The following is a 26,898-nucleotide window of genomic DNA, read 5'->3' on the forward strand; positions in this document are numbered from 1 at the left end:
ATAATTATATTACCGTAGGCTTCTCTTGCTTTTCATTATCTGGTAAAACAATATTATATCAATAACACGCAAGCTGTTCCGCAAGGCTTGGTCTGTCGTGGCTGTGAACTGGGATGGTTTGTGGCCCTGCAGTGTTTCCAAGGCTAAGTTAGCTAAACCTCAGACATGCTTACACTTAACATGTGTCATTGAAGACTATAATAGGATTGTATCAAATCACTATTTGTTTAAAACCCCTATAACAGGACTGTCTTTGACTTGGTATAATTTGGACTTCTTGATTTATTCTTGGACAGATATCCTTCCCAGGAGTTTGGGAGGTAGCCTAGAGGTTAGAGAAATGGACCTACCACCAGAGGGTTGCTGGTTTGAATCTCGATTTGCAGGTTTGAACTGTTGTGCTTGTGAGCAAGGCACCTATACTCTAAAACCACATGACAACATTTGATGTAAAAAGGGCTTTGTAAATACATTTAAATTCAAATGGTGCATATGAACTAGCCAACTAGTGCACTAGTATGCCTCATTTAATCAGGGGTCACCAGCCTTTGACAATTTTGATTTGTTTTGGAATCGACAGGATCTTTTCAAGCAAGATGGAATCCAGCCGAACAAACATGGATCTTGGATACTCTCATCCAATCTTGTCCCATTCAATTGAACTTCCTTGTTGGCTAATATGGGAAGTTCAGCTTCTTGGATAACCCCATAATTGACATTTGGGTCCAAGACACCAACCCCTACGTTCTTGTACTGAAATAAAGAAAGAAAAAAACTAAATGAGAATACAAATACAGTTGTTATAAACCATTTATTGTCTTGTCACCGCTCAATGTGTTGAAGGTATGTTAGAAGATGAACCTTGAGTAGACCAATGTACACCTTGCCCTCAGATGGTTGATATAGGCCTACCCGCAGTCTCTTCAACAAAGCTGGATATACTGTATCATTATACCATTTTAAACAGATATTGCGATAGTTATTGGTCTCGGTTTATATTTTAAACAGCCTCGAGTGCATTACATTGCATTGACATGATTCCAACAATGAGAGAATTTGTTTGACAATGTATTATTACAAGGGGTTCAGTACACTACAGAACCCCTGTGAGTAGAAGGCATAGCTTATTTAGTCAAGCAGCGCCCCATAGTGGCTATCGTGAGAAATATGCGCACCTTTCACTTTCGGTTTTCTCGAAATGCATAGTTACGACCTTTGTTTTGAACGAACGACTACACTAGATAGATAGGTAAGTTTAGGTTCGAATTACACCATTTTTAGGAAAAGGAAAACACAAGACGTTCTGTAAAATGCTAAACTTGCGTCAGTATCTTTGCTATGTGTTTTCTTAGAGGGAAAACTGGTGGAAAACGAGTGTGAAACTCTGACAGGGATTAAAACAACATTGCCAAACAAATAACATTGATTGGGAGAACTTCTTCGTTAACTGACATATCCTTAAACAGTTAATCTAATGTAAGAATATATTGCGTTGAATGGAATATTTCGTACTGTTAAAATGCTTACTTTCAGTAACCTTCAGTTTTTCACCCTACATGGCCTTTATAGTCTCCATTACTTGCATGATGTGGTTTCAACTTCGGTCACGTTGCTCATCTCTTTCTCCAGTGTTGACAGAACTTCACAATGGATGGTATAGTCGTGGAGGTTCTTGGCGTCCCCAATATCCTTGCCTCTGATAGAATGGTTGACAAGCTCACTATACACTTCCTGCGACCACGGAACGGGGGAGGAGAGGTGCAGAGAGTGCTGTTTCCATCTGATAGCCCGGGACAGGCCTTTGTCATATTTGAGGAACCAGAAGGTAGGCGATCTACTGTAACTGATGGCGGGGTAACTTATATATATTCAGTGGCTGAACTAGACATGAAGGGGATCAGGGACAAAAATGGATGCAATGAATATATGTCACAATATTAGTAGGTGTTAGAGTAGGCTACTCTTTCCCCCTGAATTTATTGATACATAAAACCACCACAAATACTTGATAATTTTTTAAACCTACCCTCTCTCTTTTGCAGTGGCTGCCCATGTCTCGCGGTTGACCCATGTGTTGGAGGTGGACCAACAACAATTTTGTCTCAAAGTCAGAATAGTTGACAGGCCTGAGGTAGGGAAAAGCCCCCGTCCCTTGTATTACATGTCATATTGTTCAAGTGTAATTAAATCCTAATGTTTATCTTGTTTTGTTTTATTTTTATGTGTATCACAGGTGGACATGCCAGTCAAGGCAACTCTGGATGTGAGAATGTTCCCCAATGACAGAGAGGTGCGGCGACTCCTAGACATCCATGGCTTTAAGGTGAACGAGCTTCAACATGGTCAGCTGCGTGTCCAGGGCTCCTTTCTGAAGCTCAGAGCAATGAAGGCCCAACTGCAGCAGCTCCTACACCAAGACAACCAGCCCCAATACAACCCTTCCCCACCTAGCCTCAGTGGCCATGCCTCTGGGACCTACAAAGCCTCCACCAGGATGCACCAGACCAATGGCACTGCAATGCATGCTGGGAACATGAGTCCTATGTATGCTGGGAGCAGGAGTCCTATTTCAGTCAATGGAGAGCAGTTTGCACATGTCCTGCAGTCTTCTTCCCCGACCAACTATTCACGGGACTCAGGGTCACCTTGTAGCCTCTCCAGCCCCCAGAGTGACAACCTATCTCCCAGTCTTCTGGCACCAGGGTATGCGGCCAATGTGACCCACAGGAGGAACCCATCTCCCAGCAGGTCTCGCAGTGTGGTCTCCTTCCTAATGGACGCAGATGTGCTCCGATATGCCCAGTGCGTCAGGAAAAAAGACATTGATACAATTCTTGGAAGCAACAACATTCAAATGAATGTGCAGCCTAGTGAATGTTCCGATATCAGTTCTGTTAGCCTCGAGGGGAAGAACCCAAAGACTGCTATGGAAAAGCTGCAAGACTATCTCACTACACTCAACACAACACTACGCACCCAAGAAATCCCACTGGGAACAATCGATCACAACGGGCAGGTTAGAATTAGTAAACTGATTCAGAGGTTTAATAGTGTTTATCCTACTGTCCTCGTCAATCAGGTCGGAGATATTCTCCGCCTTGTAGGGCCTTCCAGGGACAGTTATGACATGATGCAGATTCTCTTGGGAAAACCCCTAGAAGTTCCACCAGCCGGGCGAACAGGGAGGGCACTGGACAGGGGCTCAAGGGACAGGAGAAGCAGTTCTCTATCGAGTCTGCCCAAAAGGAAGGATGCCCCCATCCCATGGGACCCTGCCCCTGTGTCTGCTGCTGTACCAGATTACTCCCCCTCAAAGTACCAGGGTGACTCTGGGCATGGAAGGACTGTACAGAGGGCTGGAAGCCCAGTACCCTATACATCCACCCCCAGTCACAGGGGAAGAAGTCACTCTGATTCACAGGAGAAAGTAAAGGAGCAGAGAGTAACACAGAGGGACTTCTCCAGGCAAGAAAGGGTGGATGATGTGGTAGGGCCCTCTGCTGGAGCTCAGATGCCAGTGATGAAAAATAAGTCATTACTTCCCAAAATTCCTACAAACAAAGCAGGTTGGAAGGATGTGCTATTAGGGAAAATAAAGAAAAGGCCATAACAAGTCACTAGTTTACATTCTGACACCTATAATAAAATTGGCTTTAGCTGTTTATTTCTTGAATATCTTATATGTCATGATGTGGGGCATAAAATTGATTATGACAGATTCTAATATGTTCTTTCTTATGGTCTGTTTTGAAACTATTATTGTTAATAAATGTGGTTGATTTTATTTATATTTATTGAGGGTTAAAGAGTATGACAAATGTATTATATTTGTAAATCTTTTTTGTTGCTCTGATATTTGTTGTTATTTTCATTGTGTTTGAGACTAAATCACTTTCGAAAGGTTTTGTATAAAATGTGCAAATGAAAACGCAATTCTGGGATGATCTCATTCAATCACTTGTGGAAACTGTCATGGAACGTGGTAATTGAAATTCTTCACGTAGATTAAAATCAACATATTCTCTCTTTAGAATTGGCATTGACTCCACATTCCACTTAATTCTGTTACTATATCAGTCTGCCTCTATGCTTTTGCCTTAGTATCTGGTTGTGTGCTTCTTGTCAGACTGATTCTGTGTGTGTAACTTCTGGACTCAGAGTGTCATGTTGTGTGATGATGGAGCCAGAAGCAGATGAGAGAGGAAGTGCTCACTGACGCAGCCACCCCCCTCTACACAGGATGTGAGGCGGCCCCACGCAGTCGACATGACAGAACACAAGGCACACTGACAGAGGAAGTGCTGATCAGAGCTAAGCAGGTTAGGAGGGGGTGAGTGGTAGTGTAGTCTATGGAATGATACTTATGAGGTAATGGGGCATGTTCTTAATATTATGAAAAATACATTAAGAACACCTTCCTTATATTGACTTGCAACTCCCCCTTTTGCCCTCAGAACAGGGCAAAAGGACTGCAAGGTGTCGAAAGCGTTCCACAGGGATGCTGGCCCATGTTGACTCCTGGAGTGTTGCAGTTCTTGACACACGTACACAAACCATGTCTCAAATGTCTCAAGGCTTAAAAATCTTTAACCTGTCCCCCCCTTCATCTACACTGATTGAAGTGGTTTTAATACGTGACGTCAATAAGGGATCATCATACTGTAGGCTTCACCTGGATTCACCTGGTCAGTCTAAGTCATAATGTTTTGTACACTCAAGACACTTCAGTTTTTTCCCCCCCAATTACTGGCAAAAGAGCTAATCTGATTGTTAAAAAATACTGTTAGTGGAAAAATAGAATGAGGCTGCCTGTGTAAACGCAGCTTTAGAGAAGCAAAAACCACTCCTAGCCAATGAGTGCTATGAGGTTTTATGTTGAGGTCCATTGCCTCATCATACACTGTTTCCCAAACAACGTTGGTTTACATGTAGAAAAACAAATAGCTGAGTTCAAATGTAAGATGTTAGATGACCACCAACGACTAAGGCTGCGACTCAGAGGCTGACAGAAGTACACTGACTGAAATGTCTGAAAACAGATTTGGTTTGTTAACTACATTTTATTATTTGGCAATATTGACAAAGACTGAACCGCTCTTTGTCCTCTCATACACTGATGCCACCCCCACACAATGTATCACCATCCTTTTCCAGAGGTTGGTAGAAGACTGCTCTTCATACATTCTGACTCATGTCTGGAGCCAGATTACCTGTCCTGCATTGGGAAATACTATACTGTTGAAACAGAGTGGAAATCTTGGTTGTCTCCACAGGAATCGGTCAATCCCGCAAACTTTACAGAAATATTTTGCCTTCAATTATGATGTGGTTTAATGTCTGATAACGACGAGCCTGATGTCTAGCTCATGACAAACCCCAGGGGGATGATGAATGCTGCTGTGGAGTCAGAAGCAGGAAATGCACTGATCCTTCCCAGGAGATAAGGGAACGTTGTTCTCAAATTTACAGCAGATTTACAGGATTAACTGTACATGGTTGGGCAGTGGAGAGAGCCTATGTGTCTCTGTTCTGTTTTTATTTTCTGTCAAATATGTGAAGTCTTAACAGAAAAAAGAGGCATGCAAAGGGAGGCTGAAAGACAGAGAGAAGGAAAGAGAGAGTGAGAGAGCTCGAAAGATGGAGACACATGCAAGTATGGCAGAAAGAGAGAAAGAGACAGTGAGAGGGAAAGCCTGAGAGAGCTTCTGCAATGGTTCACTCGCTGTGGTCTATCTCCCACGGAAACAAGGAGGTCTGGAGGCCTGTGGCAGGAAAAGGAGGATGCAGAAGTGCTGTATGTATTTAATGATAGCTCTTCTCTGTCCTGTTATGTACACTATATATACACTACAAACACAACACACACACACACACACTCACTCTCCCACTAGCCACAGACATCAATTAAAGATCTATTCCATGTTGGTTCAATGTAATAATGTTGATTCAACCAGTGTGTGCCTTCAGCTCTCTCACACACGCATGTACACACACACACACACACACACACACACACACACACACACACACACATACACACACACACACACACACACACACACACACACACACACACACACACACACACACACACACACACACACACACACACACACACACAAACTCACATACACACACCACTGAGAGGATGACGTGCTGCAGCATGCCGACCACAGCCCTCAGTGACTTGACTAAGCAGCACACCATCCCAGAATCCACCACACCACAAAAGAACAGACTTACGCCACACCCACAGCACGCTACCGGGCCCCAGCAGCACTTGTCTGCCTGCCTTCACTTCTCTCTCTTGTCTCTTCAGTCCTCGTTCGTTCGTTCCTCTCTGTTTATCTGTCTGTCCGTCAGGATGGCGGAGCTGGAGGGTCTGGAGTTTGGGAAGTCGGATTTTGTCCTTCTGGATGAGGTGAACATGGAGCAGTTTATGGAGAATCTGAAGTTAAGGTAAGTCCTGATTGTAGAGTCTCCTCTGGTAGAGATGAGGTAGAGGGGAGGAGGAAGCAGCTGTCGGTAACACAGGGATGGAGATGAATCTGTCATGGGGACACCTACTGATGACTTTGTGGGCCCTCAAATCTTGTATATGTATCTGTTATCTCAAACTGTTTGTTTGTGTGCTTGTAGGGTTGTGATGTCACAGCTTGATATTTGAGAGCTCTGTTGTCAGAGAGTGTGTACTCATCAGCCTCACAACAATGGCAACTTTTCAGGGCCTCTCTTACAGGAGTGTTATAAACTCTTTGTTTGTACAAGAACCACGGTGAAGAAGTTGACTTGTAGAGAACGTGAGAGAGAGAGAGAGAGAGACAGGAAAAGGAGAAGGATGAGTCATTTCTGGTTTGACTTTCCCGCCCACCTTCAGTGGTTGCGATATGAACTTGCAATGTTCAGTTAGTTGCTATCACCATAGAAACGGTCACATAAATAGATGCATTGTAAATCAAGAATACGTCATCAACCCATTGATCAAGACCTGAGTCTAAACTCGTTTTGTTTGACTTCACACTAACGGGAACTACTTTCCTGTAAAAGCCCACCCTTTCTGATTGGTTTTCTCTGTGACGTATTCTGTTGAGTTTGAGTGAATCAGGTGACCTTTTTTTCCTCTATTTTGGGTGTGGTGTGACTGACTGCATCTGCTGCTAAATTCACCCTTCTCAGCATCTCTCCATTCCAACACTTGTCAGACAGCACATCTCGCTTTTATCTCTCAAGTTTGGTAACGTCGTGACATGCCCTTCTCTTGAGACAGTATTGAGAAACCACATAGCACCACATCTTTAGAATCCAGTGGACGCCTAGGAGTTAGAGTAGAATATCGCTCAAGAATTTACAGTGGCCAAACATGTCAATTATTTATTTTATACAGCTCACAGATTCTTAGCAAATGGACACTAGTTTCATGTCACTTTTCTCATCATAGTCCACAGGTGCATTTGAGATGGCATCCTATTCCCTTTCCTATATAGTGGGTCAAAATTAGTGCACTATAGGGAATAAATAGGAAATAGGATCCTGTTTCACATGTGTAGCCCATGTGTTTTAGTCAGGCCTTTGCCCTAGAAGGTAAGCTAGGCAATACATGCAACAAATTCTTATTCCCTGAAGCTCTCATTCATTTGATCATGCCCTGCCTGACCAGACTTGCCCCATGGCAATGTCTGGAGAAACATTCAGGGCCACTTGATGTTAGATAGGAATTTATAAAATAAAGCTTTCCTTTAATATTGCCCATCAAGATACTATTAGGATCAGTCATTGTCACTGCCTGGTCTTAGTATACATCTAATATACACTGTAAATGACTGTTTGTGCCCATATTTTTATCACAGGTTGTGACATTTACAGTGTTTTTGGTTTAGAAGCAAATAGAGGTGATTAATGACTTCATGCATATTGTATTTTTACACATAGAAACAGACAATTCTGTGTAATTTCAGCAGAATAGATGCCACAACAAGTCAAACCAATATCCAGGAAGATTAAACAAGGTGAAGGAAGTGACACCTCTTGTGGGTTGTCACTAATTATCACAGCCACAAAGTCATAATTATGGCTAAACTCCACCGATTAAACCTAACTCTAACTCTAACCTTAAACATAGTGCTGTTGAAACTGACTTTATGGCTGAGTTTTCTAGTGGAAACCCCTCTTGAGCCATAATTTGTACATACTTCCTGTTCTCACTTCCCACCTGTGTCACTTCCTGTCCTTTGGGGCGTGTTCCCTTGAGGGTGAGAGGTCTGACTTTAGGTGCAAAAATATGTTGTCGTTTTTATGTCAGGGTGTTTCTCTGTAAAATAGGTTATCTAATGTCTATGTAAACATCTCTCTCTGGTGTTGATGGGGTGGACACTTAGATACTGACTGTTGAATGTGGTGTGGGTATTTGTAGGCTATACATAGCCTATATAAATAAGCATTGCTGTGACACAAATTATTCTGGTCCCCCTTGTTACAGTGTTATTATCACGATTTGGCTTTTTCATATCAAAATTATGTTTCTGTTGTGGACATTGATACTTGGACAGTTTTCAAGTCAGTTCAAGTATACTCAAATGCTACATGAAGACATTACATAAAAATATAAAACCATACTTCAAAAGTAAATAAATTCAACTCTGTCTCTGTGTTTGTTTGTGTGTCTGGCAGGTTTGAGAAAGCCCGTATCTACACCTTCATAGGTGAAGTGGTGGTGTCAGTCAATCCCTACAAACAGATGGACATCTACGGTAAAGAGGCCATCGACGCGTACCGCGGCCGGGAGCTGTACGAGAACCCACCCCACCTGTATGCTGTGGCCGACGCTGCGTACAAGGCCATGAAGAGACGGGCCAAAGACACCTGCATCGTCATATCAGGTCTGTCTCAGACTCCAGTCTCCTACTCTTTTCATTCATTCATTCATTCATTCATTCATTCATTCATTCATTCATTCATTCATTCCATCTCATGCTCCAACCATCGTCTTTTACCTAGTTTACCACAGTCCTGCTCAGCTTGGTTGACTCACACCTTGCTGGTTTCTGAGCAGGTCAGAAGGCATGGTGCATGAATACTTTTTTAACTGGCTATGTCCTGTTGCCTTCATATAAAATTGAGGACAGTTTTGTTGATTTATGTATGTAATATTTCTAAGGGCACTATCATGTGATGGAACATTCATGCCACAGTATTGCTTCCTGGCGTATACAGTAGCACCCTTTTATCAATAGTTTACTGAGGGAAGTAGAACTGAGCAGGGTCCCTAATCTATTCACAGTCTGTCCTGTTGCAGACCCCATCATGCCACTCTGTCTGTCTATGAGGTTTTCTCGTTTGAGCAAAAGTCTGTCCTCCGTCCTCTCTCCTCCATGACCCTGAAACCGATATGCGGTAGTGTGGTCGAGGAGTGTGTCAATTCGGCAAACGGAAAACAGTCCTCCTCTCCTCGATAGCCTCCTTTTGGTGAGGAAGCACAAGTGTACTGTATCCTATGAGTCCTACACTTGTGAGTCCTTCGCGGAAGAGTTTTGAAATCTGCCACAACCCCTTTGAATCAGCTGTTGTTTTCTCGAAGGAGAAAAAAATGCACACATGCTTAAAAAACGATATGCTACTTATCCCTTTATCTATAAAATGTATTGCACAACTAGCTAGATTTGTTTTTATCACTTTATTTAAAAAAATGGGGATTCCACCCTGTAAATGTAATTTGCCTGATGACGTGCGATTGAAGAAGGGGAGTTTCATTTCATACCAGCACATTTTCATCTTATTTCCCTCTCCTTGCCACCACTCCTCGATTACTTTTGATATTTTTTAAAAGGAGGCCAGAGAGGACGGAGGAGAGAGGACACAGCTAGTCTAATTGAGAAAAGGCCAATGTCTACAGTTTCTGAGTGTTCTCAGTTTCTCACTTCCTCCAGGATGCTTATTGGTCTTCACTGTTGCTGCAATGGTCTTTTCTTAGTTGCACTAGCTCATAATGTCCTGTTTCCTCCTCTGCAGTGAGTAGCAGGCTACTTTACGGTCATAGAAAGAGGAATAGAAACATGGTGATTGGTGACTGACAGTCAATAACTACTTTAAGAAAATTCATGCCATAAATACACTTCAGTTTACCATGTATGATCTCACATCATAGAAGTACAAATATACTGTATGTCTACTAATATATCCAGTATCTGTGGTAAAATACACAAGTAATGTACATATACTGCTATATGTGAGTTTCTTCTTTGTTATTAATGGTCTGTGTGTCCCAGGTGAGAGTGGAGCAGGAAAGACAGAGGCTAGCAAGTACATCATGCAGTACATCGCAGCTATTACCAACCCCAGCCAGAGAGCAGAGGTCGAGAGGTGAGTCAGTGTCAAATGTCAGGGGTCAGCAAGGTGTTGGGGGACAGGAGGCTCTCCTCTCCCAGTTAAATAACTACATCTTAGACTGGGTTACAAGTTTTGTTTCTGAAAGGAACTTCAGTATATTGCATTTAGTCTTATGCATCAGGCTTCCTCCCTAACCTCAGAAGTACAATAGCCCAGAGACAAGGTTATATTGTGTCAGTCTCAATGTCATAGACACAAATTCACAATTGAAGGGTGGAAAGGACTTCCAATTCACCTCTCTCTTTTTCTCTTCCTCTCCTCTCACTCTTTGGGCCACATTGTCACCTGATACTATCAATGATGACCACCCTCTCCTCTCTTACACAGTGTGAAGAACGTTCTGCTGAAGTCAAACTGTGTGCTGGAGGCCTTCGGTAACGCCAAGACCAACCGCAACGACAACTCCAGCCGCTTCGGCAAGTACATGGACATCAACTTCAACTTCAACGGGGACCCCACCGGCGGCCATATTAACAACTACCTGCTGGAGAAGGTAAGAGCAATATGATTAGATAGGATAGAGAGAGACATGCAGTGATTGGCACTTGAAGTGAGGGGAAGGACTTAACAGATAGGCGGGGAGATTTGATTGGATGGTTTGAACAGAAGTCGTATTTATAGGCCAAGTTTCCCAGACACAGATTAAGCCTTGTCCTGGACTACAAACGGAGATTGAACATGCCTTTTAGTGAAGGAATATATAATAGTGAGGGAATATACTTAATATGTGTCTGTGTCCATAGTCTTCTTTTGAAAAGTGATCCACTTTCTGGTCTTCATTTCGTGGTGGAACATATATGTTTGATAAAGGTGGTGAAGCAGAGAGAGGTGAGAGAGTGAGTCCGTGAATAGAAATGCCTGTGAATTACACCCTGTTCTGTTCTGGTTCTGTTGAATGATAATGAAGGGCTCGCCTGGGGGCATGATGAGATAGGTTGCTGTTTTTAATCCTTTCTATGAGCCAGCCTATCACACCATCTGACACAGTGGGGCTGTGTGAACGACGGTGTCATCCATTCTCACTGCACAGATGCAACCTTACCAACTGTGGATCAGTGAACTGTCTGAACCCTGTTCTCCCGTCTTGTATTGGGAGTTCTGTGGTTGGTTAAACTTGCTGCCTGTGTGTATGTGTTTGTGTGTGTATGTGTGTGTATTCATGGACTTTTCTCTGTTCTCACATGCAAAGTCAAGGGTTGTTCAGCAGCAGGGAGGAGAGAGGAACTTCCACTCCTTCTATCAGGTAAATATTGATCTTTACTGGTCAAACGTATGCACGCATGACTGTAAGACACTTTGGATAAAAGCGTCTGCTAAATGGCATATATTGTTAAAATAAAGTCATAAGTATGATTAATAATGGCTTAATGCTGTTTGGATCAGGACATGTTTGGCTGGATCAGGAACACGTGGAAAAGGCTATTTTCATTTGTTCTATTACAGATCCATCATTTGTAATGAATGTTTCCACATTTTCCCAATTCAACTTCTGTACTGTACTGTGTGTGTGTGTGTATTTCCACAGATACTGCGTGGAGGTTCAGAGGAAATGCTGGGGTCACTTCACCTCCAGAATGACCCTGTCAACTATGTGTACACCAGAGAAGGAGCTGCCTCCACTGTGAGTTCTCCTTCACTCTTCTACAGTAGTTCCACAACCTTACCATGACATTGGTTGCTGGACAAAACGCATAGACACTCAACACTAATTTGTGAATACAGTGTTTCCACCTTTCTCTAAGAAAGGAAAGCAACGTAAAGTAAAGTAGCATAACGTTACGTAACCTAGGGTAAGGTAGCGTAAAGAAGAATAACATTAAATAGCCCAGGGTAAAGTAAAGTAACGTAAAGTAAAGTAGAATAACATTGAAAAACCTAGGGTAAAGTAACGTAAAGTAGAATAACATTAAATAGCCTAGGGTAAAGTAACGTAAAGTAAAGTAGAATAAGGTTAAATAACCTAGGGTAAAGTAACGTAAAGTAGAATAACATTAAATAGCCTAGGGTAATGTAAAGTAACATAAAGTAAAGTAGAATAACATTAAATAGCCTAGGGTAAAGTAAAGTAACATAAAGTAAAGTAGAATAACATTAAATAACCTAGGGTAAAGTAACCTAAAGTAAAGTAGAATAACTTTAAATAACCTAGGGTAAAGTAAAGTAAAGTAGAATAACATTAAATAAGCTAGGGTAAAGTAAAGTAGAATAACGTTAAATAAGCTAGGGTAAAGTAAAGTAGAATAACGTTAAATAACCTAGGGTAGAGTAACGTAAAGTAAAGTAGAGTAATGTTAAAAAACCTAGGGTACTGTAAAGTAACGTAAAGTAAAGTAGAATAACATTAAATAACTTAGGGTAAAGTAAGGTAAAGTAGAATAACATTAAATAGCCTAGGGTAAAGTAAAGTAACGTAAAGTAAAGTAGAATAACATGAAATAACCTAGGGTAATGTAAAGTAATTTAAAGTAAAGTAGAATAACATTAAATAGCCTAGGGTGAAGTAAAGCAGAATAACATTAAATAACCTAGGGTCAAGTAACGCAAAGTAAAGTAGAATAACATGAAATAACCTAGGGCAAAGTAACGTAAAGTAAAGTAGAATTATGTTAAGTAACCTAGGGAGACGTAAAGTAACGTAAAGTAAAGTAGAATAACGTTAAATAACCTAGGCTGAGTAACGTAAAGTAAAGTAGAATAACATAAAATTGCCTCAAGTAAAGTAACGTAAAGTAGAATAACATTAAATAGCCTAGGGTAAAGTAACGTAAAGTAAAGTAGAATAAGGTTAAATAACCTAGGGTAAAGTAATGTAAAGTAGAATAACATTAAATAGCCTAGGGTAATGTAAAGTAACATAAAGTAAAGTAGAATAACATTAAATAGCCTAGGGTAAAGTAAAGTAAAGTAAAGTAGAATAACATTAAATAACCTAGGGTAAAGTAACCTAAAGTAAAGTAGAATAACTTTAAATAACATAGGGTAAAGTAAAGTAAAGTAGAATAACATTAAATAAGCTAGGGTAAAGTAAAGTAGAATAACGTTAAATAAGCTAGGGTAAAGTAAAGTAGAATAACGTTAAATAACCTAGGGTAGAGTAACGTAAATTAAAGTAGAGTAACGTTAAAAAACCTAGGGTACTGTAAAGTAACGTAAAGTAAAGTAGAATAACGTTAAATAACTTAGGGTAAAGTAAAGTAGAATAACATTAAATAGCCTAGGGTAAAGTAAAGTAACGTAAAGTAAAGTAGAATAACATTAAATAGCCTAGGGTAAAGTAAAGTAACATAAAGTAAAGTAGAATAACGTTAAATAACCTAGGGTAAAGTAAAGTAGAATAACATTAAATAACCTAGGGTAAAGTAAAGTAGATTAACATTAAATAACCTAGGGTAAAGTAAAGTAAAGTAAAGTAGAATAACATTAAATAGCCTAGGGTAAAGTAAAGTAACGTAAAGTAAAGTAGAATAACATGAAATAACCTAGGGTAACGTAAAGTAATTTAAAGTAAAGTAGAATAACATTAAATAGCCTAGGGTAAAGTAAAGCAGAATAACATTAAATAACCTAGGGTCAAGTAACGCAAAGTAAAGTAGAATAACATGAAATAACCTAGGGGAAAGTAATGTAAAGTAAAGTAGAATTAGGTTAAGTTACCTAGGGAGGCGTAAAGTAACGTAAAGTAAAGTAGAATAACGTTAAATAACCTAGACTGAGTAACGTAAAGTAAAGTAGAATAACATAAAATTGCCTCAAGTAAAGTAAAGTAAAGTAGTAAAACATTAAATAGCCTAGGGTAAAGTAAAGTAAAGTAGTGTAACGTTAAATAACCTAGGGTAATGTAACGTAAAGTAGAATAACATTAAATAGCCTAGGGTAAAGTAAAATAACTTAAAGTAAAGTAGAATAACGTTAAAAAACCTAGGGTAAAGTAACGTAAAGTAGAATAACATTAAATAGCCTAGGGTAAAGTAAAATAACGTAAAGTAAAGTAGAATAACGTTAAAAAACCTAGGGTAAAGTAACGTAAAGTAGAATAACATTAAATAGCCTAGGGTAAAGTAAAGTAAAGTAAAGTAGAATAACATTAAATAACCTAGGGTAAAGTAAAGTAACGTAAAGTAAAGTAGAATAAAGTCAAATAACCTAGGGTAAAGTAAAGTAACGTAAAGTAAAGTAGAATAAAGTTAAATAATCTAGGATAAAGTAAAGTAACGCAAAGTAAAGTAGAATAACATTAAATAGCCTAGGGTAAAGAAAAGTAATGTAAAGTAAAGTAGAATAACGTTAAATAACCTAGGGTAAAGTCAAGTAGCATAACATTAAATAACCTAGGGTAAAGTAAAGTAGATTCACATTAAATAACCTAGGGTAAAGTAAAGTAGAATAACATTAAATAACCTAGGGTAAAGTAAAGTAACGTAAACTAAAGTAAAGTAGAATAAAGTTAAATATCCTAGGGTAAAGTAAAGTAACGTAAAGTAAAGTAGAATATCATGAAATAGCCTAGGGTACAGTAACGTAAAGTAAAGTAGAATAACGTTAAATAACCTAGGGTAAAGTAAAGTAGATTAACATTAAATAACCTAGGGTAAAGTAAAGTAGCATAACATTAAATAGCCTTGGGTAAAGTAAAGTAGAATATCATTAAATAACCTATGGCAAAGTAACGTAAAGTAAAGTAGTATAATGTTAAATAACCTAGGGAGAAGTAAAGTAACGTAAAGTAAAGTAGAATAACGTTAAATAACCTAGGGCAAAGTAACGTATAATGTTAAATAACCTAGGGAGAAGTAAAGTAGCGTAAAGTAAAGTAGAATATCGTTAAATAACCTAGGGAGAAGTAACGTAAAGTAAAGTAGGATAATGTTAAATAACCTAGGGTAAAGTAAAGTAACGTAAAGTAGAATAACGTTAAATAACCTAGGGTAGAGTAATGTAAAGTAGAATAACGTTAAATAAGCTAGGGTAAAGTAACGTAAAGTAGGATAACGCTAAATAACCTAGGGTAGAGTAACGTAAAGTAGAATAACGTTAAATAACCTAGGGTAGAGTAACGTAAAGTAGAATAACGTTAAATAAGCTAGGGTAGAGTAACGTAAAGTAGAATAACGTTAAATAGCCTAGGGTAAAGTAAAGTAACGTAAAGTAAAGTAGAATAACATGAAATAACCTAGGGTAATGTAAAGTAATGTAAAGTAAAGTAGAATAAAGTTAAATAGCCAAGGGTAAAGTAACTTGAAGTAAAGTAGAATAACATTAAATAGCCTAGGGTAAAGTAAAGCAGAATAACATTAAATAACCTAGGGTCAAGTAACGCAAAGTAAAGTAGAATAACATGAAATAACCTAGGGCAAAGTAACGTAAAGTAAAGTAGAATTATGTTAAATAACCTAGGATTGAGTAACGTAAAGTAAAGTAGAATAACATAAAATTGCCTCAAGTAAAGTAGTAAAACATTAAATAGCCTAGGGTAAAGTAAAGTCACGTAAAGTAAAGTAGTGTAACGTTAAATAACCTAGGGTAAAGTAAAGTAAAGTAGTATAACATTAAATAACCTAGGGTAAAGTAAAGTAAAGTAGTAAAACATTAAATAGTCTAGGATAAAGTAAAGTAACGTAAAGTAAAGTAGTATAACATTAAATAACCTAAGGTACAGTAAAGTAATGTAAAGTAGTGTAACGTTAAATAGCTTAGGGTAAAGTAAAGTAACGTAAAGTAAAGTAGAATAACATTAAATAGCCTAGGGTAAAGTAAAGTAACTTAAAGTAGAATAACATTAAATAACCTAGGGTAAAGTAAAGTAACGTAAACTAAAGTAAAGTAGAATAAAGTTAAATATCCTAGGGTAAAGTAAAGTAACGTAAAGTAAAGTAGAATATCATGAAATAGCCTAGGGTACAGTAACGTAAAGTAAAGTAGAATAACGTTAAATAACCTAGGGTAAAGTAAAGTAGATTAACATTAAATAACCTAGGGTAAAGTAAAGTAGCATAACATTAAATAGCCTTGGGTAAAGTAAAGTAGAATATCATTAAATAACCTATGGCAAAGTAACGTAAAGTAAAGTAGTATAATGTTAAATAACCTAGGGAGAAGTAAAGTAACGTAAAGTAAAGTAGAATAACGTTAAATAACCTAGGGCAAAGTAACGTATAATGTTAAATAACCTAGGGAGAAGTAAAGTAGCGTAAAGTAAAGTAGAATATCGTTAAATAACCTAGGGAGAAGTAACGTAAAGTAAAAGTAGGATAATGTTAAATAACCTAGGGTAAAGTAAAGTAACGTAAAGTAGAATAACGTTAAATAACCTAGGGTAGAGTAATGTAAAGTAGAATAACGTTAAATAAGCTAGGGTAAAGTAACGTAAAGTAGGATAACGCTAAATAACCTAGGGTAGAGTAACGTAAAGTAGAATAACGTTAAATAACCTAGGGTAGAGTAACGTAAAGTAGAATAACGTTAAATAAGCTAGGGTAGAGTAACGTAAAGTAGAATAACGTTAAATAGCCTAGGGTAAAGTAAAGTAACGTAAAGTAAAGTAGAATAACATGAAATAACCTAGGGTAATGTAAAGTAATGTAAAGTAAAGTAGAATAAAGTTAAATAGCCAAGGGTAAAGTAACTTGAAGTAAAGTAGAATAACATTAAATAGCCTAGGGTAAAGTAAAGCAGAATAACATTAAATAACCTAGGGTCAAGTAACGCAAAGTAAAGTAGAATAACATGAAATAACCTAGGGCAAAGTAACGTAAAGTAAAGTAGAATTATGTTAAATAACCTAGGATTGAGTAACGTAAAGTAAAGTAGAATAACATAAAATTGCCTCAAGTAAAGTAGTAAAACATTAAATAGCCTAGGGTAAAGTAAAGTCACGTAAAGTAAATTAGTGTAACGTTAAATAACCTAGGGTAAAGTAAAGTAAAGTAGTAAAACATTAAATAGTCTAGGATAAAGTAAAGTAACGTAAAGTAAAGTAGTATAACATTAAATAACCTAAGGTACAGTAAAGTAATGTAAAGTAGTGTAACGTTAAATAGCTTAGGGTAAAGTAAAGTAACGTAAAGTAAAGTAGAATAACATTAAATAGCCTAGGGTAAAGTAAAGTAACTTAAAGTAGATAAACATTAAATAGCCTAGGTTAAAGTAAGGTTACGTAAGGTAGAATAACATTAAATAGCCTAGGGTAAAGTAAAGTAACATAAAGTAAAGTAGAATAACGTTAAATAACCTAGGGTAAAGTAAAGTAAAGTAGAATAACGTTAAATAACTTAGGGTAAAGTAAAGTAAAGTAGAATAACATTAAATAACCTAGGGTAAAGTAACGTAAGATAAAGTAAAGTAGTATAACATTAAATAGCCTAGGGTAAAGTAAAGTAATGTAAAGTAGAATAACAATAAATAAGCCAGGGTAAAGTAACATAAAGTAAGGTAGAATAAAGTTAAATAACCTAGGGAGAAGTAAAGTAATGTAAAGTAAAGTAGATTAACGTTAAATAACTTAGGGTAAAGTAAAGTAAAGTAGAATAACATTAAATAGCCCAGGGTAAAGTAAAGTAACGTAAAGTAGAATAACATTAAATAACCTAGGGTAAAGTAACATAGAGTAAAGTAGAATAAAGTTAAATAGCCTAGGGTAAAGTAAAGTAATGTAAATTAAAGTAGAATAACATTAAATAGCCTAGGGTAAAGTAAAGTAAAGTAGAATAACATTAAATAACCTAGGGTAAAGTAATGTAAAGTAAAGTAGAGTAACATTAAATAACCTAGGGTGGAGTAAAGTAACGTAAAGTAAAGTAGAGTAATGTTAAATAACCTAGGGTAAAGTAAAGTAACGTAAAGTAAAGAATAATAACATTAAATAACCTAGGGATAAGTAAAGTAACGTAAAGTAAAGTAGAATAACGTTAAATAACCTAGGGTAGAGTAACGTAAAGTAGAATAACATTAGGGTTAGGGTTAGTAGGGTAAAGTAGAATATCATTAGGGTTAGGGTAAAGTAACGTAAAGTAGAATAACATTAGGGCTAGGGTTAGGGTTAGTAGGGTAAAGTAGAATAACATTAGGGTTAGGGTAAAGTAACGTAAAGTAGAATAACATTAGGGTTAGGGTTAGTGTTAGTAGGGTAAAGTAGATTGTCGTTAAATAACCTAGGGTAGAGTAACGTAAAGTAGAATAACATTAGGGTTAGGGTTAGTAGGGTAAAGTAGAATAACATTAGGGTTAGGGTAAAGTAACGTAAAGTAGAATAACATTAGGGTTAGGGTAAAGTAACGTAAAGTAGAATAACATTAGGGTTAGGGTTAGGGTTAGTAGGGTAAAGTAGATTGACGTTAAATAACCTAGGGTAGAGTAACGTAAAGTAGAATAACATTAGGGTGAGGGTAAAGTAACGTAAAGTAGAATAATGTTAAATAACCTAGGGTAAAGTAACTTAAAGTAGAATAACATTAGGGTTAGGGTTAGTGGGGTAAAGTAGATTGACGTTAAATAACCTAGGGTACAGTAACGTAAAGTAGAATAACATTAGGGTTAGGGTAAAGTAACATAAATTAGAATAACATTAGGTTTAGGGTTAGTAGGGTAAAGTAGATTGACGTAAAATAACCTAGGGTACAGTAATATAAAGTAGAATAACATTAGGGTTAGGGTTAGGGTTAGTAGGGTAAAGTAGAATAACGTTAAATAACCTAGGGTACAGTAACATAAAGTAGAATAACATTAGGGTTAGGGTTAGTAGGGTAAAGTAGATTAACATTAGGGTTAGGGTTAGTAGGGTAAAGTAGAATAACGTTAAATAACCTAGGGTACAGTAATATAAAGTAGAATAACATTAGGGTTAGGGTTAGTAGGGTAAAGTAGATTGACGTAAAATAACCTAGGGTACAGTAATATAAAGTAGAATAACATTAGGGTTAGGGTTAGGGTTAGTAGGGTAAAGTAGAATAACGTTAAATAACCTAGGGTACAGTAACATAAAGTAGAATAACATTAGGGTTAGGGTTAGTAGGGTAAAGTAGATTAACATTAGGGTTAGGGTTAGTAGGGTAAAGTAGAATAACGTTAAATAACCTAGGGTACAGTAACATAAAGTAGAATAACATTAGGGTTAGGGTTAGTAGGGTAAAGTAGAATAACATTAGGGTTAGGGTTAGTAGGTTAAAGTAGAATAACGTTAAATAACCTAGGGTACAGTAACATAAAGTAAGGGAACCTAATGTAAAGTTAAGTAAAGAGAAGCAAATACTGTTCTGTAGTCTGTAATTTACCTCTCTCTTTCTCTGTAGACATCCAACAATGACCGGTCCAATCACAGGGCTGTGCTGAGTGCCTTGCAGGTGATTGGCTTCTCAGAGGAGGAGATCGACTCCATCTACAGGATCCTGGGGACCATCCTCATCCTGGTTGGTTGTATTCAGTATATTCTTGGTCACATTTCTATTGGCCATACATACCAAATGATACCTGAATGGTCTAACGCAACTATAACACCTTAGCATGTTGGTTACTTACATTATTGGTGCCGATGTGTGTGTGTGTGTGTGTGTGTGTGTGTGTGTGTGTGTGTGTGTGTGTGCGCATCTATCAGTTACACATACATGTCAGTTGATACACAGATAAAGGAACATTTAATATCCTGGTTGGAAACCATATTACTTCTTAGTACATATTTTGCAATTTACTTGCGAGATAAAGTTCAACCCTGTGATCTATGATTTATACCAAATCCAGTTTTATAATACCAGGATCATGAACTGTGTTTCTGCCACTCCCCAGGGCAACCTGCAGTTTGAGACAGACAGTGAGAGTGTCCAGGTGGTGGGTTCGGAGGCTGTGAGTCACATCGCTGGGCTGACCACCACAGAGCCAGACAACGTGACTAAGAGCCTGCTGTACCGCACTGTTGCCACCGGGGGCGGAGAGGTCATAGAGAAGGGACACACTGAAAAGGAGGCCTGCTTTGGCCGGGACGCTTTTGCCAAGGTACTGGGCTGGTCACTATTAGCACAGCAAGACTTGTCTTCATAAATGACAATTCCCATCAATGTTGACTCATTATTGTGTACAGCATAATCTCTGTCTTTCCTTCTCTCTCTCTCTCTCTCTCTCTCTCTCTCTCTCTCTCTCTCTCTCTCTCTCTCGCTCTCTCTCTTTTGTTCTCTCTCTTTCTGTCTCTCTCTCACTCTTTCTCTCTCTCACTCATTCTCTCTCTTTCTTTCTATCTCTATCTCTCACTCTTTCTCTGTCTTTTTTTTTTCTCTCTCTCTCCCTCTCTCACTCTCTCTCTCTCTCTCTCTCTCACTCTTTCTCTCTCTCTCTCTCTCTCTCTCTCTCTCTTTCGCTCTCTCTCAATCTCTCTTTCTCTCTCTCTCTCTCTTTTTTTCTCTCTCCTGCTCTATGTTGGTTCTTTAGGCTCTCTATGAGAGATTGTTTTGTTGGATTGTGGCTCGTATCAATGCTGTTATTGAGGTGAAAGACTACAACCCAGTGCTCCATGGGAAAAACACAGTCATCGGAGTGCTGGATATTTACGGCTTTGAAATCTTCGACAACAACAGGTTAGACTCTCCAATAGTATCTATCTACCTTCTCCTCCCTGTACATGTATTTACAATCTTTTGAGTTATCAGGATGGTGGATCAACCTTGTATTTGACCAGATGGATATACCTTGATATAAATATTTCTCACAATATCTATAATTTCAAACTTTTTGAAACCTCTCTGAAGATTGTATTTATTCAAAATGTATGGTAGTCATGGTGACTACATGATCTGTTGTTCCATGTTGAAACCTGTGTTTCTGTGTTGTCGTCGGGCAGCTTTGAACAGTTCTGTATTAACTACTGTAATGAGAAGCTGCAGCAGCTCTTCATCGAGCTGATCCTTCGTCAGGAACAAGACGAGTACCAGAGAGAGGGTATCACCTGGCAGCATGTGAGATACACACGTGCACGCGGACTAACACAAACACATGCCCATACAGATGTGCATGCACGCAGAAACACACTTTCTTTCTTTTTTTCCTTCTTTCTTTCTTTCTTTCTTTTTTTCTTTCTCTCTCTCTCTCTTGTTTCTCTCTCTCTCCACAAACACACTCCCATAAGCAACACAGGCAGTATTCAGAAGCCTACATCTAACAGTTCCTCTCCCCCTGTATGTTTCCAGATTGACTACTTTAACAACCAGATCATCGTGGACCTGGTGGAACAGCCCCATAAGGGCATCATCTCTGTGTTGGACGAGGCCTGTCTCACTGTGGGCAAGGTGACAGACACCATCTGCCTGGAGAGCATGGATGCTAAGCTGAGACAACACCCTCACTACACCTCCCGCAAGGTGGGTCAGATGAGCAACGCTGCCTTCAATAGAATAAACTATATTCTATTCTATGTTATTCTCTTCTATTCTAATCTATTCTATGTTATTCTCTTCTAATCTAGTCTATTTTATTCTCCCAGGCCATACTTCGAACACAAATACCTCAACATTTCCTCTCTACAGCTCCTATAACCATGTCCCTATAACCATAAAATAGTAATTCCTTCTGCAACTTACACTAAAAACCCACAATGTGAATTATGCTGGGGTACCCCAATCCTTCCTCTACCTCACTGAATATGTATTCTCTCCATTACTGTCTTCATTATACTGCAACACTCCCATCAGGACCCCATTGACGGTTTAAGAATGGCTTTAACACCCCACTGGTGTGATATTGTTAGTGCAGTTACACTGGATGGTCAATAGAGAGCAGGGGTATCCATCCCACTATTTGCACTCTGTTGTGGTTTCGTTATACTTCAGAAGGCAGCTACATTCCATTGAGACCATCGAGACAGACAGTAGCATCCAATGGTAGTGGGTCTAAATGCTCCACTTCCAACTACTGTAAGATGTCTTGATCTCTTGAAGAGATCTATGTGAGAGACATACGAGAGGTGTAAGAGATAATTGTATCCCCCTTGGCCAGCCTATATTACAGAGGGTAACTGTGATGATGATGATGATAAGGATGATGTTGACGATGGTGATGAGGAGGTTGATGATGATGATAATGGTGATGATGATGGTCACAATGGTGATGACGGTGATGATGATGGTCACAATGACAATGATGGGGATGATAGTGATGATGAAGGTGATAGTGATGATGATGGGGATAATATCTCCATTGTAGCTCACCCCATCAGACAAGACCATGGAGTTCCACAGAGACTTCCGTATCCGCCACTATGCTGGGGACGTCACGTGAGTCACATACTTGTATTGGCTGTAATGTCACATACTCTATTCTCCTTCATCCCTTTTGGCCATCCTGCTGTGTTCTCTCTGAAAAATGAAGTTAATTTAATCGGCTTGCCTTAAGGTTCCATGACTTTGTCCACACAGGGCATCTGAACACACAAAATACATTTTGATGATTTTCATTACATTTGGGGTGTTTTATTTAACTTTTGTACACATGTAGTGTTCCCAGTGAAACATGACCGGTCATTAGAAATGAATGGGTTGAGACTACTATTAGTGTATAAAATTGAGTTCCGGCACATGCCCATTCATCAGATGAACACACTTCCTCTCCACATGCATGTGTGTTTGAGCACACACACACACACACACACACACACACACACACACACACACACACACACACACACACACACACACACACACACACACACACACACACACACACACCCCTCTCTCCCCTTCTTGGCTTCCATGGCAACCCCCACGGGAACCTTTCCCCAATGGAATCTTTCCCCCATGGGAACCACACCTGTTTGCATTCTCACAAACAATCTCAACATTGTTTCAATAATATATAGAACTTTTCTCGCAGCTCTGGTATATACAGCTTTTTTAAGGCCTTGCTCACAATTCGTTCTGTGGGAGCACAATGACCAAACGATGTACTGTATGTGAGGCTCTTGATCATTTCTTTGATCATGACACTGGTGAGGAGGAGAGAGGCCAGGAAACTGACAGGGAAGATGCATTAGAGGAGAAAGTAGTGTGTGATAAATAGCACAATATGTTCATCTGAGTATTTGTTATAGACAAAATAATACATACATTATGCTCAGGTCAATAAATAGCAAGAACTTAAGTTGATAAAAATATCTAACACAACATTAGGTGATAATATATGTATTATTATGGATTTATAATCAGCTATAATGGGGCGTTCATTTTGAACCGGGAACACAGAATGAATTAACATGAAACGAACACAACAGGTGGGTTACGGCTGACTCAGCCTGCACTTAAACCACAACCATGACAGGAAACTATGGTGGTTCAACAGGTGAAATATCATGATGATGTAATACAGGAAAGGTCATAGGTCATAGGACCTATAAGATTAATGTTGATTGGATGAAAAGTCAATGGCAGTGTAGCTAAATGGAGTCAAGCCAATACCAGCGCCAAGCCATTAGCGACTTGGCTAGCACTGTTGGCACTAGTATTGTGGGACCTACAGTAAAACATTTGAAATAGAAGGACATCGTCTTGTTGAGGGAGGGAGAGAGGAAGGGAGGGACGAGGGAGAGAGAGAGAGAGGAAGGAGGGAGGGATGAGGGAGGGAGGGAGGTAGGAGAGAACAGTGAGGGAGTAGACCAGACTGTTATCCAGTACCAGGGTCTTTCATAGGTTAACACTGTGGGTTTATCTAGTACCAGCGTATTTCATTGGCTGGGGTTTTTTTAAGTACAAGGGTCAGTCATTGGTTAAAACTGGGGGTTTATCCACTACTAGGGTCTTCCATTGGCTAACACTGAGGGTTTATCCAGTACCAAGGTCTTCCATTGGCTAACACTGGGGTTTATCCAGTAAAACGGTCTTCCATTGGCTTACAGTGGGTTTGAATGGTCTACATTGCCCTCAATTCTAGAAATAGTAGGGCATCAAAGGAGCCAGGGAGGGAAAGAGGAAAGGATGGGAGAGAGAGAGAGACAGAGAGAGAGAGAACCAGACTATTTCCCCTTAGAAAGTCTCGAGCAGTATTAATAAAGGAGAAGTCGAGTGGAGTGCCAAGTACATGTGACGAGAAATGACAGTCAGGGAATCCAGGTTAACATGATGTATAATAACATGACTTCAACACTGAGCAATTAGGCCATGTTTGGTTTACATTCATCCATCCCTGAATCCCCAGCTGGCTCACACATTACAGTCATGCCTTTTAGTGCACAACATGCTAGTGTACTAGTCTTCGCCTGCATCTGAAAGGACACCTTATTCCCTATATAGGGCATTATTTTTGAGCAGGGCTCTGGTCCAAGGTAGTGCGATATATAGTTAAAAGTATTAGATGTTGTTCCAGTACGACAGGGCTCCTGGGCGGCCAAGATGGAAGGCTCTCCTTGTCACTGTGTTGTCCTCGTCTGTCTGTCACTCTGTCACAGCCAGGACCCAGGGGAGAGCCTGCCTCAGCCTAGCTGTCATCCCCCGTAAGGTCCCTACACCTCTCCCCTGTGACTGCAACAGACCCCCCCCCCAACCTATCCCATCCCCTGCTCCTGCTAAATATACCCTGCCTCGTCCCTGCCACCCCCCATGTCACAACGCCACCCCTCCCATCCCACGCCCCTCCTGCACTGACCTACTTTGCTCCCCCCTCCCTCCTGACTTTTCTCACCCCGTCTCTCTTTCTCTTCCTCTCTGTCTTCTTCTCTCTGTCTTACCGCTAATCATCTGTATCCTACAGCCATACCTTTCCATCTCATTGCCCTATAGTGTTGCCGACTCCTCAAACCCGTTCTAACTCTAGATACTATTGAACTTCATGCTATAGCTTAGCCTTTATATTTTAACCATGGCCTTTAGCACTTCACTCTCAGTCTCTCACCACTATATACCTTTGCTTTGTATAACCATATATTTCCATACTGTTTACTGCACACAATGTACTTCCACCCCATATGCTACCCTCCACCTTCAAACCTACACTGAACAAAAATATAAACGCAACATGTACATTTTTCATGAGCTGAAATAAAAGATCACAGAAATGTTCCATATGCACAAAAAGCTTATTTCTCTCAATAAATAAAAGGCCACTTTAAAATGTGCAGTTCTGTCACACAACACAAGGCCACAGATCATGTCTCAAGTTTTGAGGGAGCGTGCAATTGGCATGCTGACTGCAGCAATTTCCAACAGAGCTGTTACCAGAGAATTGAATGTTAATTTCTCGACCATAAGCCGCCACCAATGTCGTTTTAGAGAATTTGGCAGTACATCCAACCTGTCTGTAATGAAGCCCTTTTGTGAGGAAAAACTCATTCTGATTACCTGGGCCTGGCTCCCCAGTAGGTGGACCTGGCTCCCAAGTGGGTGGGCCCATGCCTTCCCAGGCCCAGTCATGTGAAATCCATAGATTAGGCCCTAATGAATGTGTTTAAATTATACAAAGTATATGGTTGTTGTTGCCCAATACCCTATTAAAACACTTTATGTTGGTGTTTCCTTCATTTTGGCAGTTACCTGTACAATACAGTATATACCAGAGTTTCCCAAACTCAGTCCTCGGGACCTCAAGGGGTGCACGTTTTGGTTTTTGCCCTAACACTACACAGTTAACTCATATCAACTAATTATCAAGCTTTGATCATCAGAATCAGCTCTGTAGTTTTAGGGAAAAACAGAGAGTTTGGGAAATGCTCATATATACCCTGAATCATCCTTCATCTTCTGGATAGCTGCTTTTCCTCCCTGTGTCATCCTGTCTGTCCTTTCCTTGTAGCATCTGCCCTGGCCCTGTATGTGTCTGCCTTCCAAATGGCATCCTATTCCCTACGTAGGGCTTTACTTTTGACCAGCGCCTGGTCAAAAGTAGTGCACTATATAGGGAATAGGGTTTCATTTGGAACACATGGTGTGTTCTTCTCTCTAGAGAGGTTCCTGGAATCCGGTCAGGTGGTGTTGACACAACAACACACACACACACACACACACACACACACACACACACACACACACACACACACACACACACACACACACACACACACACACACACACACACACACACACACACACACACACACACACACAAACACACACACACAGAGCCTCCATCAGCCTCAGGAGCACATCTGTCATACTAACACAAGCTCTTCATCTGCCTCTCTGTCCAGATGTGACAGTCATGGAGAGACAGAACATTCTTTCACAGTGCCATATCTGTGTGTGGCAGGGGTGTGTCTGTGTGTGTTTGAAAAAGAGAGTGAGAGAGCAAGTTCTTGTGTATGCATGAGTATGTACCTGCACGCTTGTGTGTGCATGCGTGTGTGTGTTTGAGAGAGAGAGTTCTTGTGTATGCATGAGTTTGTGTGTGTGTGTGCGTGTGTGTGTGTGTGTATTTAAGGGTTTAGCCTTTCACATCTGGGTCTCTAATCCAGTGAAGCAGCATGCCACGAGATATCACTTCGGCGAAGTTTCAACTCAATTTACCTCATTTAGTTCTAAACAATTAATAAAGTTAATTCATTGTTCTATTTTCTATTTA

At 39.4% G+C, this 26,898-nt stretch overlaps 2 protein-coding genes across 3 annotated transcripts in view; both read left to right on the forward strand.

The window, feature by feature from the left end:
• The first annotated feature begins 1,647 nt into the window (after positions 1 to 1,647).
• Positions 1,648 to 4,035, forward strand: LOC112229573. The gene is made up of 3 exons (XM_024395494.2): positions 1,648 to 1,825; positions 2,043 to 2,131; positions 2,234 to 4,035. The coding sequence occupies exons 1-3, from the start codon at positions 1,648 to 1,650 to the stop codon at positions 3,608 to 3,610; spliced, it is 1,644 nt and encodes a 547-aa protein (XP_024251262.1). The 3' UTR covers positions 3,611 to 4,035.
• A 2,091-nt stretch (positions 4,036 to 6,126) lies between these two features.
• Positions 6,127 to 26,898, forward strand: part of LOC112229572 (unconventional myosin-Ig-like) — a 65,351-nt gene continuing 44,579 nt past the window's right edge. Inside the window, exons 1-12 of one of the 2 annotated variants that reach the window (XM_042309986.1) lie at positions 6,127 to 6,459; positions 8,668 to 8,876; positions 10,263 to 10,356; positions 10,711 to 10,876; positions 11,573 to 11,626; positions 11,909 to 12,004; positions 19,668 to 19,784; positions 20,158 to 20,364; positions 20,794 to 20,939; positions 21,203 to 21,317; positions 21,549 to 21,719; positions 22,561 to 22,631. In XM_042309986.1, the coding sequence (XP_042165920.1) occupies positions 6,149 to 6,459; positions 8,668 to 8,876; positions 10,263 to 10,356; positions 10,711 to 10,876; positions 11,573 to 11,626; positions 11,909 to 12,004; positions 19,668 to 19,784; positions 20,158 to 20,364; positions 20,794 to 20,939; positions 21,203 to 21,317; positions 21,549 to 21,719; positions 22,561 to 22,631 (1,757 nt within the window). In that variant the 5' untranslated portion in view covers positions 6,127 to 6,148. The remainder of the gene's footprint in view (positions 6,460 to 8,667; positions 8,877 to 10,262; positions 10,357 to 10,710; positions 10,877 to 11,572; positions 11,627 to 11,908; positions 12,005 to 19,667; positions 19,785 to 20,157; positions 20,365 to 20,793; positions 20,940 to 21,202; positions 21,318 to 21,548; positions 21,720 to 22,560; positions 22,632 to 26,898) is intronic. The other variant, XM_024395493.2, reaches the window with a different exon arrangement.

This window comes from Oncorhynchus tshawytscha, linkage group LG31, assembly GCF_018296145.1.
Source record: "Oncorhynchus tshawytscha isolate Ot180627B linkage group LG31, Otsh_v2.0, whole genome shotgun sequence".
NCBI lineage: Eukaryota > Metazoa > Chordata > Actinopteri > Salmoniformes > Salmonidae > Oncorhynchus > Oncorhynchus tshawytscha.